Genomic DNA, 15,990 nt, shown 5'->3' with positions numbered 1-15,990 from the left:
AGAAAGAGGTACTTTTCTCCCTTTCTCACAATACAAGAACTCGTGGGCACTCCATGAAATTGCTGAGCGGTCGGGTTAGAATGGATAAGAGGAAGTACTTCTTCACCCAAAGAGTGATTAACACTTGGAATTCACTGCCACAGGAAGTGGTGGCGGCTACAAGCATGGACGGCTTCAAAAGGGAATTAGATAAGCATATGGAGCAGAGGTCCATCAGTGGCTATTAGCCACAAGGTATAGATAGGGACTCTGGGGCAAGTGATGCTCTGTCATCTTGGTGCTTGGGGGGGTCAACAGTGGGATGGCTTCTAATGTCCTGGCCCCACTGGTGGACCTCCTGATGGCACTGGTATTTCTGGCCACTGTGTGATATAGAGTGTTGGACTGGATGGGCCATTGGCCTGATCCAACATTGGCATCTCTTATGTTCTTATGTCATGCCGGCCACATGACCACAGAAATGTCTTTGGACAGCGCTGGCTCTTTGGCTTGGAAACAGAGATGAGCACCGCATCCCTAGAGTCGGATTCGACTGGCTTTCGAGCAAGGGAAACCTTTACTATTGACGAAGTAATTAATTATCTATACAACTTAATTCTAGAGACAACAAAAGTAGCTAGTTTCCAACCACCCCAATTGTTTAAGATATCTTGACTTCTGTTGACTCCTAAATCTGAGCTTTTATTGCCACAAGAACATATAGTTGTGATGCTTTTCCAATTTTTTTTTTTTTGCTGCTCTGTAACATGGCTCATACAGAAGAAATGTGTAACATATCATCTGGTCCCTTTATGGACATTTTAAATACAGACACTATGACAGATGCTAACAGGTTCTTGGGATTAGTGAAGGCCACCACTTGTGCTCTGGACCCTTGTCCATCCTGCTTTCTGAAATAATGTAAGGACCTTGTAAATGAGTCTTTGGTGTCTGTTATAAATTTGCTTACTCAGGGTATCTTCTCTCAGCCATTGAAAGAGGTGGTCATCCACTCACTACTTAAAAATCAGTAAGCAGAAAACCAATGTGACCAATTACCACCCAGTCTCTGATATGATCTTTCTAGGCAATGTGATTGAGAAAGCAGCAGTTGACCAAGTCCAAGTGTTCTTGGATAACTCTACTCTGGACCCTTTACAGTCTAGTTTCAGGAACAGAGACAGCACTGGTGGCCTTAGTTAATGATCATCTCAATTTGAATGTAGACAACGGCCATGTCACTTTGTTGCTCCTACTGGATTTACCTGAAGCCTTTTTTTTTTTTGAGCCCCCGGAGGGGATTTTTTATTATTTTTTATGACACTACAGAACTATCACAGAAAAAAAGGGAAGGGAACTACATTTACAGGATAAAGTAAAGAACCCACTACTGACTAAAAACCCAAGAGAGGAGATCATTCCACTAGCTTAATTACATCAAGTCTTCCCTTCATTTATATCATTATAAACTGAGTCAAACATTTCTGATACATTTTCCTTAAATCTTAAACTTAACTGTCTAAAAACAGTACCCCCAATCATCCCATTTCAAAGTTCTCAAAGGCACAATTCAGAGTCCTTCAGCCTTCACTTCTCCTTTCCCCATCTCTTCCGCAACTTGTAAGGACTTTTTTGGGCTGCTGCCCCTTGCTCTGACAGAGAGTCCTCTCTGGAAGGACCCGAGTCCCGCTCGTCACTAGACTTGCTGTCCTCTTCTTTTTTTCCATCCTCTGGCCTTCCCAGCTGAACCCTTAGAAATTCCCGAGCTTTCAGAACAGAGTCAATCTTTACTTTTTTATCCTTGATTTTGAAGGTGATGCATTCTGGAATTAGCTATTTATATCCAATTGAATTTGTCTGAAGAAAAAGCACGAGATCTTTATACTTCTTTCTCCGTTGTCTTATTTCAAATGGAATATCCTTTAAAACTCTGATGGCATTTTCTCCCACTTTCAGGGATATTCCAGAAACTGCTTTCAGGATTGCATCCCTCACATGCCTCTTCGAGAATCTTACAACAATTTCCCCAGGCAGATTATTTTTCTTTATGTAGCCTGAATATGATCTATAAACCACATCCATATCGCTTAGCAACGATTCCGCCTTCATCTCTGTCACTGCGGCTAGTAGATCACTCATTACTTCTTTAAGATTCTCCCCCTTATTCTCTGGCATGCCCTGGAAGCGAAGAATCATATTGGCCTTTTCCATTTGCAATTGCAGTAGCTGGTCTTCCGTGGAAATTTGTTTCCTTTCCAACTTTTGCACTTTTTTCTTCACCTTTTGAGTAGTTGCATCCACTTCATTCACCTTCTCAGTATTTTGTTTCATCATTTACCATGTCTCATTTATCTGGTTTTGCTGCGAGGTGATACATTGAGTCATTGTTGACATTTGTTCCTTGAAGTTATTCAGCTGTTCCAGCAGGGGGCGCATGGATTCTGTTATGGTCTTAGCCAACTCACTGGTAACTTCCAGTTTCGGGCTCTCAGTCCCTTTCGATTTCAAAAGTTTGTCTTTGTCCTTCTTCCCCGCCATCTTTGTCGTTTGTTTACTTTCGCGAACTTTTTAAAAGTCTCTGAATGTGCGCTTAAACACTTAGACTCGCTTTGGTAAGTACTTCTAGACAGTTTTCTTTGCGTTTTCTTCTGCTCCCCCCCTCAATCGCTCAAAATTTCATGCACATGGGAGGCGTCCCTCTCCTGCTCGCCTTTTTCCTGATCAGTGGGGTGGGGTGCTATCTTTTTCCTTTCAAAACGCTTTAAAACTGACTCATGTTCATAATTGGTCTTCTGACCTCGCTTTCAGCTTCATTTCTGATGCTTGATCTCCTGCGCTTGCCCCGGTCGGCGTCACTTGAGTCCATTCGGTCTCTCAGGACGGAGAACCATTGGAACAAAGAGGCGCCTCAATTCTCCGGCATTCCGCCATCGAAGAGGCAACCTCTTGAAGGTTCCATGGCCAGGGTCCCTTCGCCGAGACTCTGGGGGGATGACGAGCCTGCGCACCCCCTCCTTCAGCTGGAGCGCAGCTTCACCCCCAGGAGGTCCGGGAGGTGAGTCTGCTAGCGCGCTGCCATCAACTGGAAGTACCGATTTATCTGCAGCCTTTGACATGGTGGACCCTGCCATTTTGTTGAAACGTTTAGAAGCGGATGTAGGTACGGTGGGATGCTTTGGATAGGCTTATATCATTCCTTACAGCCAGACTCAACAGGTTGCTCTATGTAATCTGTGTGCAAAACCCTTACAAGATATCATTTGTAGTTTTAAAATGGTATATCATTAGAAAAAACAAGGAACACAGTGAATGTTAACACAAATTACAAAATGCTAATCTGCACTGCAGTATAGACATTAATAAAGATTCAAAATATATTACACATATCCAAGAAAAGTCTCAATGACAAAATGAGCAACAAGCGATATATATTTTTCACACAAATATATTTATATACATGATAGTATAAAATATGCTGTTGCTATGCTGCACAACAGATAACACAGCACAGAACAAACAACTGGAAGCTGTATTATATCCTGTTTTGAGATTTGTCGCATCATAAGAATGCAAGATTAAGTCATATGAGTTTCCCCATTGACAAGTTTATCTATGATAGTAATATGACAAAATGTCTAAATCTTTGTGGCCTCCACCTTGTAGACTGGCCTGCCTAAAGTGATTAGAAAGGCTCCTGTGCTTACATCATTCTGGAAACTATGTACAACAGAACTATTTAGGAGGACGTTTTTTAAAGGTGACAGGGCTCTATTATAACAAAATGTTCAGGAAGGTGCTTTTATAAAAGGAATGGGACTGTGAATGTATGTATTATGTATTAGTATATATTATCACTTAGATGTATACAGTATCATGCTGATTTGTTTTAATGCTTATGTAATCTCATTTTCTGCATGTTTAACAAAGTCTAACACTATATGCTTCAAGACTGCCGTAGTCCTATGATTGTATTGATTTATAGTGTGTAATCTGCCTTGACTCTCAGTGAGAAAGATGGGCTATAAGTAAAATAAAATAAAATAGTACATACTCATCTTTATTCTGGACTCTTTCAATGTTCATAAAAACAGATCTATAGAAGTGATCTCACTGTTCTGGATTCTAGATTCTACAACTTATTAAAAATTAAACTGAAAGTCAACAATAAAATCTTCCCAGTTATCAAAATATTTTAAAATATCTCTACAATGGGTAAAAACTGGTTGTCCCAGGCTAGATAATTTCTTTAAAAGATACAGAATACACTAAAGTAAAATGTTTGCTTGCAAAGTTAAGAGGCAGTGTAGACAGGCACATACTGTTCATCAACAACACTTTCCCTAAAGACATATATTTCAAGGGATTTCTCATTAGTCACCTGTATCCTGCAGCAGCAATCCAGATACAGAAACAGATTTCTGATGGAAGATCTGCTGTTAAAGTAGGAAGCTTTAAAGTAGGGGGAAAGAAAAGTGTCATTCAACCCATGTTCCCCATCAGAGATTATAGTACTACCAGAGCTGACAGAATCACAACCAACCATTTAGTGGTACGCACGGTACATAACAGAAATCTCCTTCTGCAGCATCATCCTATATGCTCAGTATCAGAAAAATAATATTCTTGAAGAGATATGTCTCTCCAGCTCTCGAATAGATTATCCATGTGATTGGTAACAACAGGATGACAATTTCCCCCATAATTTTAAACAGACCACATCTGCAACATAAAAAATATAGCATAACATTCATCTAACATCTTCAAAATTCCATGCTAAATGTTATATTATGTGTTATTATATTATTTCATACACACACACCCACACACACATACATACATATGAAAAGTAATCTCTGTCATGAAGGCATATTTTTATAAAATTCAGCAGAGTAAGAAATTAGTGGAACATTTGATCATTCAGTTCCTTTGCTATTATAAATTGTAATGTGTGTACAGAAGCAAATCCCATGTACAAAAATTTCCTTTCCAGGAGTTTCCAGAATTCAATACTGCACACACAGTTCTCTACACTTCCCAGAGAACCATGTGTACAGAGTTAAATGAAGGAAGGATAGCTCTATTTGCTTTCACTGTCTCACTCTGCCTGATTCAGGGGATGACAAGTGTGAATCCAGGTATCATCTTCCTCAAAGGATAAGGAGGTTTGTGTGATTCAGGCTCCCCATCCCTACAGATAACCCGCCTTATCAAAGCTGACAACACAGGGTGTCTTTTGGATGACTAGGAATGCACAGTTATGTGTACAAAGCAATGTCCAAGCATGTGTGCATTTATAGAGAAGAATGTGGGTCTAATAAGTTCACAGTATAACTCTTTCATATTAAATTCATTATTACAACCAGAGTTATACAAAAAATCACAATATTATATCAAAAGATGGAAATGGAAACATTTTAAAGCAACGAGCAAGGGAAAGGATAAAAACTAATTTTTTATCTATATATGATCAAAAAAGAGAGGGATTATAAAAAGTAAAAAATATACATAGAAGTAGTTAAGAACACCTTATTTACACTATATTCAAGATAACAATATGGAAAGGCTGTTTATACAGGACTTAAGTAGTGGATGGTGATCAGTAGGTATTTGATCTCGAAGATGAGTATTTGTGCAACAATGGCAATAAATACATTAAAAAAGACAGAAACCCTTGCAGGTAAAGTTATGGTGCTACGAAGTATTCCAGTTCATGATTTTGTCATATTCTTGAATTCTTTGTTTTATGTGTGAAAGCTTGTTCTTTAAGTATTCACAACGTTCTTTTTTCTCCAGAAAGGCAGGATCCTGCAAAACAAAATAAATCAATATTGTTTTGTGCTAGACTATGGAACCTCAAGTTGCTAAATTAAGAAAGGGTGGGGAAATTTCAATCGATTGGATTAGATGTTATTCTGATTTGCTAGGGGTCTTTAGTCAAGATATTAGTTGCATGATGCACTCGTCTTTTTGCCTTAGAAAAGCATTCATGTATAAGAGTAATGAAATCTGACTCATACTGAAACAAATCTAAATAGCCTTTTTAAAAGATAGAAACATTGGCGTGGATCCTGGTCCTGTCCTACAACCCTACTGAGCAATCTTTGAGGCTCTCCTCCAGCCTAAGGAACCTTCTTCCAACTTAACTGGCTGTTCCATCGGAGGAAGAGCCATGTAAACTGGAGAAAGGCTTCTTAGGCTGGAGGATGGTTGGATCCACCCTATTCACTAGCAGGGCTGGCCCGAGGCTTTTTTGGGCACTAGGCGAGACTAGCTTGTGGTGCCCCCCCTCACCGCACCCCGTCTCCTCCTGCTCCTCTGAGGGTGGGCGGAGGGAGGGGCTGTTTCGAGGGGGGGTGGTTGGAGGGGAGGGGGGTGAGGAGGAGGCAGGTGAGGCAGGCAGGCGTGCTGACCATTTTGCAAGTGCCTGCCTGGGACAAGGCTGAGGCGTGGCGTGCACAAGGTGCCGGGGCCATTCCTCTCCCGTGCGGTGCCTTTCAGACGGCGGGAGCCTTTCTGCGGGGGAGGCAAGGCCCTCCTGCATTGCCTTCCCCCTCTCGCCCGTGAGCCCCTGGGGGGGGAGGGGCCTCTGGCAGGGAGAGGCACCGGGACTGGATAGGTCTGAGCGAGCCATGCGAGAGGCAGCGCTGGTGAGGCAGAGGGGGAGCGTGTGGCGGCTGGCGCGGTAGAGAGGAGGCTGGGAACTCCCTTCCCTGGGCGGTGAATTCAGGCGGCGCTGGCCAGGGCACACGGCGCGAGCTTTTGGTGGGGGCGGGGGGGACGGTGGCTCACTCTGGTGCCCCCATGATGGCCCCGCGCCCTAGGTGAGAGTCTAGCTCGCCTAGTGAGGGAGCCAGCCCTGTTCACTAGAGATATAAAATGGAGTGAAATGCAAATTAAGCACACTACTATACAAGGCAGAGGACATCTATGGCCAGGATCACGTGCAGGATCTGTGATTTGGATCTCCTGTAGTAGAGTCAAAAGCAGCCCCAAGCAAGTATGGTACATGCATGTGAACCCGGATCCATGGTACAGAAGGCTTCCTTAACTCTTTCTCTAAGCACATCACAAATACTTCAAATAACCTCCGGTGTTTTTTGTATCAAAGACCGGGTGCTTCATAACGTACAAAAAGGTTTTGGGTATGCTGGGCAATTTTTATTATGTATTGGAATTTAAAAAATTATAAGACATATCCTTTTGCTTTTTATGAACTGTTATAAATACCTATCTTCTCTTCTCCTTGTTTCATAAAATTATTATGTTTTGTAAAGTATGTAATAATTAAAATAAAAAATTACAATACAAAAATTATATATACCCCCCAATCAATACATTATAGGGTACATAATTCTTGATATGGTCAGAATACCAACTGAATTTGACAATGTCATATTCAAATGGATGTAGATTTAAGCTTTTTTCAGTAATGTCTTTTTTAAAGTATTATACTCACGTTCTTTTTCTTTTGATATTCTTGCAAAACTTTTGAAATTCTATTGTGTTCCTATAAAGGTGAAAAAAAAAACATTTTAAAAAGTATCTCTGTATTCAGGTTTCTGTCTCCTAACATTTTTAACTTGACTGTACCAACAAAGTTCAGAATATCATCCTAAAAGGGTCACTGGGTTGTCAGAGAAAAGATGACATGATCTAGGCAGCTGCACAGTTCTATTGCAGCCAATCAGGTTCTACCATATGAAACTGAGTAAAGCCATATGGTGATCACAATGTCTATGCTGTGCAACTGTTTGTCAACTACCATGTATTTTTCTGCTTCTCTCCTGAAAAGCAGTGGTCTGTTGGTCAGTATGGTCAATAGGATGGAACACCCAATAAACAGTGCGATAAAGCTTGGATTGCAGAAATGTGAAAACAAGCAGAAATCTGAAATGGTGCTGAAACAAAGCATAACCATATAATATATAATTATATTATTATATACGTATAATGATAAGCATATATGACATATTAATCAATGCAGAAATTACACAGTAGGAGCACAGAAGTAGTAGTACATCTCTATGGTTCTCCAAAAAGAGAGAGAGAGAAAGGCCATTGTCCATGATAAGACAAAATGTGTTTATTTGTTTTGGTACTTACAAGGGTGCTTCCAGGATGCTGAGGGAGCTTCCTCATCAGTGCATCTAGCTCATCAAATTTCTTTAAGACTGCCTGGACCTCAGCAGAAAGTTCTTTATATTCAGCAAACTGATCATTAAAGACAGCTTTATAGCGGTCTCTTTCCTCATCTGTCCGAATTACTGGGTATTTTCTGTAATAAAAAGGATAATGACAGTCACAGTGTTAACTGTCTGAACAAGATGCAAAGATATGCTATTTTTATGAAGAAGAGGAGGAGGAGATTGGATTTATACCCTGCCCTTCACTTGGAGTCTCGATGGCTTACAAACTCCTTTCCCTTTCCCTCCCCACAACAGACACCCTGTGAGATAGGTGGGGCTGAGAGACCTCATTCCAGAGCTGTCTTTGAGAGAACAGCTCTGACAGAACTATGGCTTGCCCAAGGTCATCCAGCAGCTGCAAGTGGCGGAGTGGGGAATCAAACCTGGTTCTTCCAGACTAGAGTCTGCACACTTAACCACTACACCAAAACTGTCTGTTTAGTAGAGGAATATGCATCAATAAGGATTCACATCCTCCACTGTTTTCACCATCTTCAGTAAAGAATAATTTGGATTATTTGGTCATCTGAATCGTATTCCAGATTTCCCCGTGTTATTTTTATTCTCTTTTCTCCAATTTTATCCCCATAATAACCCTTTGAGGTAGGTAATGCTAAAACAGAAAGGGAGACTAAATGGCCCAAGATAACCCAGGAAGCTTCAGGGATGAGTGGGAATTTGAACTAAGTCAGTCCTAGTCCAAACACTATCCCCTGTACCATACTGGCTCTCACTCAGTGGAAGTCATTGTGTACCTTGTACATTTTATTTTGAGTCTCCTTGGTAGCCTGGATGGTGTTGATCTGGACTAATGAACACAGGCCTTAGAATAGAATGATGGACTTGAGATTCAGTTAATTTCAGCTCCATGTTCTTTCCCACTTCCTTAATACCATCTAATTAGACTGAGAGTCTAAAAGTATATTTTCTTGATAAACAGGAAAAATCCATATAGGAACTCAACCTGCTGTACTGAACTGTATAAAACAAAATGTCTAAAACAGACAAATGCAATTTTTTTCAACTGATAACCATATTTAACTTTGCAAATTAAAATCACTTGCCCTGAATTATAATGAATGTATATGAACATAACTTAGTGACAAATTAATCAGTATAAGACATCAGTATCTTAATACATTCTAAGGTGGAAAGAGAATGGAAGAATATCCCACACCAACTGTAAATTCCATAAGGAATATTGCCGAGGCACTCACGCTAAGTAGTCTGCCATCACTATAGGCTTGGGAATATGTCCTGTTGGTATATGGCCATTGAGCAATTCAGGTTTCATTTCCAAAAGTTTATTTTTCTTTTGATTTTTTGCTTCTTTGGGACTAGCATCTTCATCTTCATACTAAATGAAAATAATATCAAGCTTGGTCTTAACACAATATATTTCAAAAATAAAACAGCTTTGCTCAGCATCGCGAATTGACAGAAATTCACGTATTGTATAATTCCCAAATCACTGATATCTAAAATCAACTATTTAAAACAATAATGGAATAATGATGAAATTACCAAATGCAGCATTATGCAAGAATACCAGCTTTGTCCAGTAATAGTATATTAACCTCCCACAAATTATGAGAAAGAACATTTTGATGGCTCTTCACTATTCTCTGCTTTATGGCAATACCTAAGAGGCACACAGAGTGGTTTCTACCAACTACAGAATAATGCTTGACAAATAAAAATTATGAATGCACACACTGTAGGCCAGCAAGGAATCATGGATGGAAATGGGAAGATACCATTTAAACCCCCCACACACATTCTATAAGCTCTTATGACCTTGAGAAGGCTGGTTTTTCTCCCAATTTTTTTCCACTTTCTGTCAACACTCCATCTCTTATGGAGCATTTACAAAGCCATGGGGAGGGGGTGGTCTTTAGGTGTGTATATATGAGGATTCCCCAGCCATGTAGACACCTCGCCATTGTTTGTAGGAGGCTCTGTTATGCTGGTCTCATTATCCACACAGGCCAGCCAATTTACTATAATGACTGGCATATTCAACACTTCTTTGGTGACGCTAATTTGACAGTATGCAAGGCACAGAAGTAATGGAATCCTTGTACAGAAGATGTTACACTCTAAACAGAATACAAGTAAAAGGTTTATTGAAATATTAACAATGATAGTGGGGGAAGAAAACAGAAACAACCGTGAGTGAGATCCCACAGAAAACATTAGGAATGAAGTTGGTGTAGCAGAGCTGTCGTTGTCTCCCCCCCCACACCCCGCTCAGCATCCTAGTATGCATACTGAAGATCTTCTCTGAGAGTCAGAAGACCCTCCTGAACAAAATACATCACAGCATGAGGAACTGCAGTAAGGAGGTGAGATCAGCTGAAATTGCTCCACAGCTTCAACAAGCTGAATCCAGCCCCATGTGGGTAAATGCAGAAAATTTTTAGTTGACATTTGAATTATGGATCCCACAAGGGACCCTCAAAAGCCTTCTCCATACACACATTTAAGAAATACCCGATGGGCACACTACAGGATTTATCAGGTTGCTCAGGGCTTTTTTTGTAGAAAAAGCCCAGCAGGAACTCATTAGCATGATAGGCCACACCCAACAGCAGGGACTCATTAGCCTATTAGGTCACACCCCTGACAGCACAGCACATTAACATATTAGGCCACACCCCCATGTTACCAGTAGTGTGGTCATCCAGCCACACCCACCTTTTGCTTTTTATTCTGTTTACCTTGTTTGTTGTCAAAACCCCTTTGCATGTTAGGCCACACACCCTTAATGTAGCCAATCCTAATGAGTTTCTGCTGTTGGGTGTGGCCTATTATGCTAATGAGTTCCTGATGGGCGTGGCCAACTTGGGAACCAGCCGGAACTCCGTTCCTGTGCGTTCCTGCCCAAAAATAGTCCTGAGGTTGCTGTCAAAACCTAAGCAATAGCTTTTATAATGCTAAAGTTAAACAATTAACATCTGCAAAGATGACAAAGTCCAACATATAAAAGTAAATGGGATGACATCACTCTCTTATGTAAGAGTTCTGCAGATAACAAAAAGATTAATGAAAGTGGATAAAATATTGACTCCAGAGTAACTGTTAACAACTTTCTGCATATACTTATCATACTGGCATAATGCACATGTGCTACAGCATTCTTGGGTGTATCCAACCTTCCTCTAAGTAGTCTTCCTCCAACTGAAGAGCCACTTAAGTTGGAGGAAGGCTTTTTATACTGGAGGAATTTAAGCCAAAAGGAAAGTGGGGAAATAAATATTTTAATAAATACATTCATAAATTAGTATACTTTGCTCAGTGGAATGGTAAGATGGGGGTAGGATCCACCCCACTATCAGAAAGGTCTCGCCAACTACTAGATGACAGCAGACAACCAGCCAATGAATTGTGGAGCAAAATTTCATAAATCCCTTGGCCTGTTTACCATGGCTCCCCCTAATTAGCATGCTTTTTCTAGACGCCCAGCACAAAGAAGAACCCCAACCCACTGTGGCATTGCTGGCACCTCCTGCACAAGCTTAGCAAGAAGAGAGACACTTTAACAGCTTTCTTTCCCCCAGGTTCCCCTTCCTGGTCAGGAGGGATGTTTTCTCTCCCTCATGTTGGACTTTTGCAGAAGTACAAGCAGGAGTCAGGTTCCACTTCTGCAAAAGCACAACATAAGAGAGAGAAAATACCCTCAGAAGAATAGCTGGTGGAAGTCAAACCAAATTTGTAGACTCCTACTGGGAAAAGCTATGAATGTAAACATTCTATCAGTGCCTATCTCAGAAATACCAACCTTTTCCACGTTTTCCTCAATCATTCTGAAGCTAAGTTACCTCAGACTTCGTAAACTTTATGTATTTTTATATTTGCATATATATATATATTTATGAATGTGCATATAAGAAAATATGCTATTCTTACCATTCTTTTGGTTTGAAAAGATTGTGTCTTCATCTAATAAAAATAAATAAATATCAACACTAAGCATGTAAAATGCAAAAGCAAAAGTTCTTAAAATATAGTATACATATAATTGCAATTCTAAAAAGCCAATTCACTATTTGTATTATGTTAATAAGATGACGAATCTGATAATTATTAGTACTGACTAATAAGGAAATAAATCTTGGTTACGTGCATGTAACTTTGTGAACGCGTAACACAAATCTAAATTTTGGGGTTGGATCCCAAACCATCTTTCAAAATCCTGAAAATTTTCACTTTTTAAAAGTAGTGTAGGGTTTTAGGTGTTATAGTATTCATCAACAAAACCTTAAATTTTCACATTCCAACACCAAAGCATTGAATAACCATCTATAGTAATTTAACAGTATTTATAACAGCAAACAATTACTAGGGCATCTCAAGCCAATCCTGCAGGGGCAACCTGGGTGGCCAGCCCAGCCCTGAAAAATGGTTCCACCCCCAGACCTGATGGAGAGCCAGTGCTTTCATCTTCCCCCAGAAGCATTTCAGTGGGAGACCCACTAGCTGGGCCAATGGGCAGGGGGGCAGAGAGGCAGGGCACCAAGCCACCTGCCTCTATCCAACAGCAGTCTCCATTGCCTGGCCTCTGCCTCCCAGGCTTCAGTACAGCTGGCCTCACTGTCCCCCTGAGCAGGGTGAGGCTCAGGAGAACCCCCCCAGCCCACTGGGATTTAATGGCCAATCCACACATTGTGATCCAGGTGACAGTGTAACAGCACTGACTTGCTGCACTAGCATGACAACAGTTACTACTACTAGAAGTGGAATAATGATGCTGCACAACGCTTGATACTTACATAACTGGAAAGAAAAATGGCAAGTTAAAAAAAGTAATCTTCACATCATGAAAGACAGTTCAGTCACAACAGGGATATGGAGACTAGCAGAATTAAACATTCCAATTTACCAGAAACCTTTTATAATGTAATTGCAAGTAAGGCTCAGTGGGTTCCCCTTATTCATCAAACACATATTGACACCAACCGAAACTATGTATTGGTCCTGCAAGATAACTCTGGATTTTACTTATTTTGTTACATAAAGAGTAAGCAAACCTCTATATCTGGTTGATGGCACAAAGATGTGTATCCACAAAAGGGGCGTGAATATATGATGCTCCTTTAACTACAATACTTGCTGTCTACCCACAAAAGGGGAGTGAATATACAATGCTCACTTAACTACAATACTTGCTGCATGAATGCCAGTAGTAATACCTATGGCCAGGACCACACACAATTGAACATCAGTGATTATACCAATGTCAATTGATGATATATATGGAACCTAAATAATTTGATAAGTGTGTATTATTTGAGGAGAGAGACCCAAGATAAGAAGAGAATGAATGGTAGTAATTTTCAAACAGACTCCTGGATCACAAATAAGATTTTCCAAAACATGACTTACCTCTTGTTCCAAAAATTGCTTGTGCTTTCGTGCATTTTCGTGCCTCCACAGTTTTAGGCAAATAATTGCACCAATAAGATAAATAATCGTTGTTACAAACAGGAAGATAATTCCTGCTGTCTGTCCTCCTTCTATACGGCAAAATGATGCATTCATTGGTGTGGTAAATAAAGGGTAGTAGCAGAGTCCTCCTCTGTTAGCATCATTTACATACACTATAGCAGCTGACATGTACAGAATAAACAACGCAACATTGATCCCAAATTCAGTTAATGGCCACCAGTGGGAATCTAGGAGAATGGTCCTATAGTACATTGACATGCCAAGTGCCAGAAGAATAATAGTCACAATCCAAGCAAGTCCTGCTACGACAAGAACAAAGGGTGTTTTAGGCCCACTGTAATAGTAGCCTCCATACATGCTGCTTGTCCCATAGCCATATGACTGTGACAAGCCAAAGGCATTATACCATTCATTGTCTTTGTGAATATAAGCTGTGACACAAGCAAACACAGCTGCCCCTAAGAGTAGTTCAGCAATACCCAGGATCCTGAGCAGCCCTGCCCATGATTTCATGTAAGAGTATCTCAGATTATAAGCTTCTACTTTCTCACTGTAAGCCAGAGCTGTTTGAGTTTGCCGCCCCAAAGACCCATAAGGATCAGGTGGAATCATGGCTTCAGCTTCTTTGTGTGAATTGTAGGTTCCATATGGATCTTGATAAGAGCTGGGAACTGAAGCTTGCTTTGGAGTAAGCCCCTGATCCTCCATATGGATCTTGATAAGAACTGGGAACTGAAGCTTGCTTTGGAGTAAGCGTGGGTGATGAAGGTGGTGAGCATTCAACTCCATCAGAAATAGCAGATACTGGTTTATTCAATTCAGGGTCATTTTTTTTCCCTTTGAAGAAGTTCTTCCATGAGTCTGGAACAAATTTTCTCACTGGCTTGAGATCAGACACCTCAGCTGGTTCTTCACTGTCACTTGGATAAAATTCAGGCCCAAAGGGAGGTTGCAATGGAAGAGGTGGCGGTGGAAAGGAAGCACCGTTCAGTATTTGTTCATTGTCCTGAAAATCTGTTTCAGCATCTCCTTGTGAAGGGGAATCAACGTACACTTCATCATAATGAACAGATCTACCGGGGTGCCCTGGTCTGCGTTCCGCTGATGTGTTCCTTGAAGACATTTGCAACCTTTCCCCCTGTTTCAGAAATTAAAGTGTAAGAAAAAACAAGATTTCAGTCCCCAAGCCAAAAAGTTTAAACAAAATGTTTAACAGTCCAATTCCACATTTTTTCCTTTACTATTCCCACTGGTACTGGGGTTCACCAAGGTTTAGCCACTGCCCAATGGAAGAAGTTTGTCCAGGACTTCAAAAGCAACAAAAAAGAGAGCAACTTCAAGCGTTTAAAGACTGCCTTTTCCTCCCCAACCAGTAAATTCCAGTTTGCCCTCATATATTCCCAGGATTGGAGGCTGATTTTTCCGGTAGTCACAACGCTTCGTTTTGGCACTGAATCACCATTCAGACGTGCAAATTAAAGAATATGAGAGGCTAAAGACGGTGACAAACTGTGCCCGCTCCCCAATCACTCCAACCTTTTCTCCTACACAAGACAGGAACTTTGCCGCGAACACACTTTGCTATCGAAATCCGGCCAAAGAGAAAGAGGCCTCAAAATACCTCACGGAAATTTAGGGTCTCAGCCTACAAGTCCCGGGCCTTTCGGGACACCGAGATTTTTCCCTGCCCGTTGCTTCCTTCCCGCTTCTCTTCCCCTCGCCCGGACAGGCACCTCCCTCAGGAAACGGGGAAAGGGAGCCGCACTTCGCGTGTTCTGCCCTCCCGCCCACTTTCAGGCACCCCGTGCGAAACAAAGGGGGCAGGATTCGCTCTCACCCAGGTGAACCTTGGCCGCGCTGGTTCAGGACGAAGCCTTCCTGTCCGTCAGTCCCAGCTCGGCTCAGGAAATGGGGCGGGCCAAAAGAATACAATAAAAGAACCCAGGAATCGTGCGAAACAAAGGGGGCAGGATTCGCTCTCACCCAGGTGAACCTTGGCCGCGCTGGTTCAGGACGAAGCCTTCCTGTCCGTCAGTCCCAGCTCGGCTCAGGAAATGGGGCGGGCCAAAAGAATACAATAAAAGAACCCAGGAACGGCGGCAGGAAAGCCGCTCTGTTGGATAGGGAGAGCCCCCCAGCGGGGTTTTCCCTGCCGGCGACAAAAGTCTCTTCGCGCGAGTCGTGCGCTCAGATAGGCCTTCATCTCGCCCACCCGCCCTCTACAGGTAGAGACTCACCTGTCGGACCGCCCCCTCCAACTGAAGATGTTGCTGCTTCCGCTGGAGAGAGACTTTCTCCGCTAAAAGTGCCTCCGCCCCGCGTCAGAAACTGGAGATCTAATTTTTTCCAACCCTGCAGGCAGTCTATTAACTATAGC

General features: G+C 41.6%; 1 protein-coding gene across 1 annotated transcript; it reads right to left on the bottom strand.

The window, feature by feature from the left end:
* Positions 1–5,462: 5,462 nt before the first annotated feature.
* Positions 5,463–15,887, bottom strand: MARVELD2 (MARVEL domain containing 2). Its single transcript, XM_015413967.1, has 8 exons — positions 15,851–15,887; positions 14,309–14,751; positions 13,551–14,259; positions 12,075–12,107; positions 9,383–9,522; positions 8,083–8,254; positions 7,436–7,486; positions 5,463–5,784 (listed from the first exon to the last, which is right to left on the bottom strand). Exons 2-8 carry the CDS (start codon positions 14,734–14,736, stop codon positions 5,671–5,673), a joined length of 1,647 nt encoding a protein of 548 aa, XP_015269453.1. The 5' UTR covers positions 14,737–14,751; positions 15,851–15,887; the 3' UTR covers positions 5,463–5,670.
* Between the last annotated feature and the right edge of the window lie 103 nt (positions 15,888–15,990).

Source organism: Gekko japonicus, unplaced genomic scaffold (assembly GCF_001447785.1).
Source record: "Gekko japonicus isolate JY-2015 unplaced genomic scaffold, Gekko_japonicus_V1.1 scaffold1923, whole genome shotgun sequence".
NCBI lineage: Eukaryota > Metazoa > Chordata > Lepidosauria > Squamata > Gekkonidae > Gekko > Gekko japonicus.
Note: the sequence above shows the minus strand (reverse complement) of the source record. Positions and strands in the feature narration are given on the sequence as shown.

Bases quoted from the DNA above. Each gene is read 5' to 3' on its own strand.
- MARVELD2 (XM_015413967.1), bottom strand. From the start codon at position 14,736: ATGTCTTCAAGGAACACATCAGCGGAACGCAGACCAGGGCACCCCGGT. The intron at 9,523-12,074 runs GTAAGAATAGCA...ATTTTCATTTAG, and splicing joins CTTTTCAAACCAAAAGAATG to TATGAAGATGAAGATGCTAG. The intron at 8,255-9,382 runs GTGAGTGCCTCG...TTTTTATTACAG, and splicing joins GTGATGGCAGACTACTTAGC to AAAATACCCAGTAATTCGGA.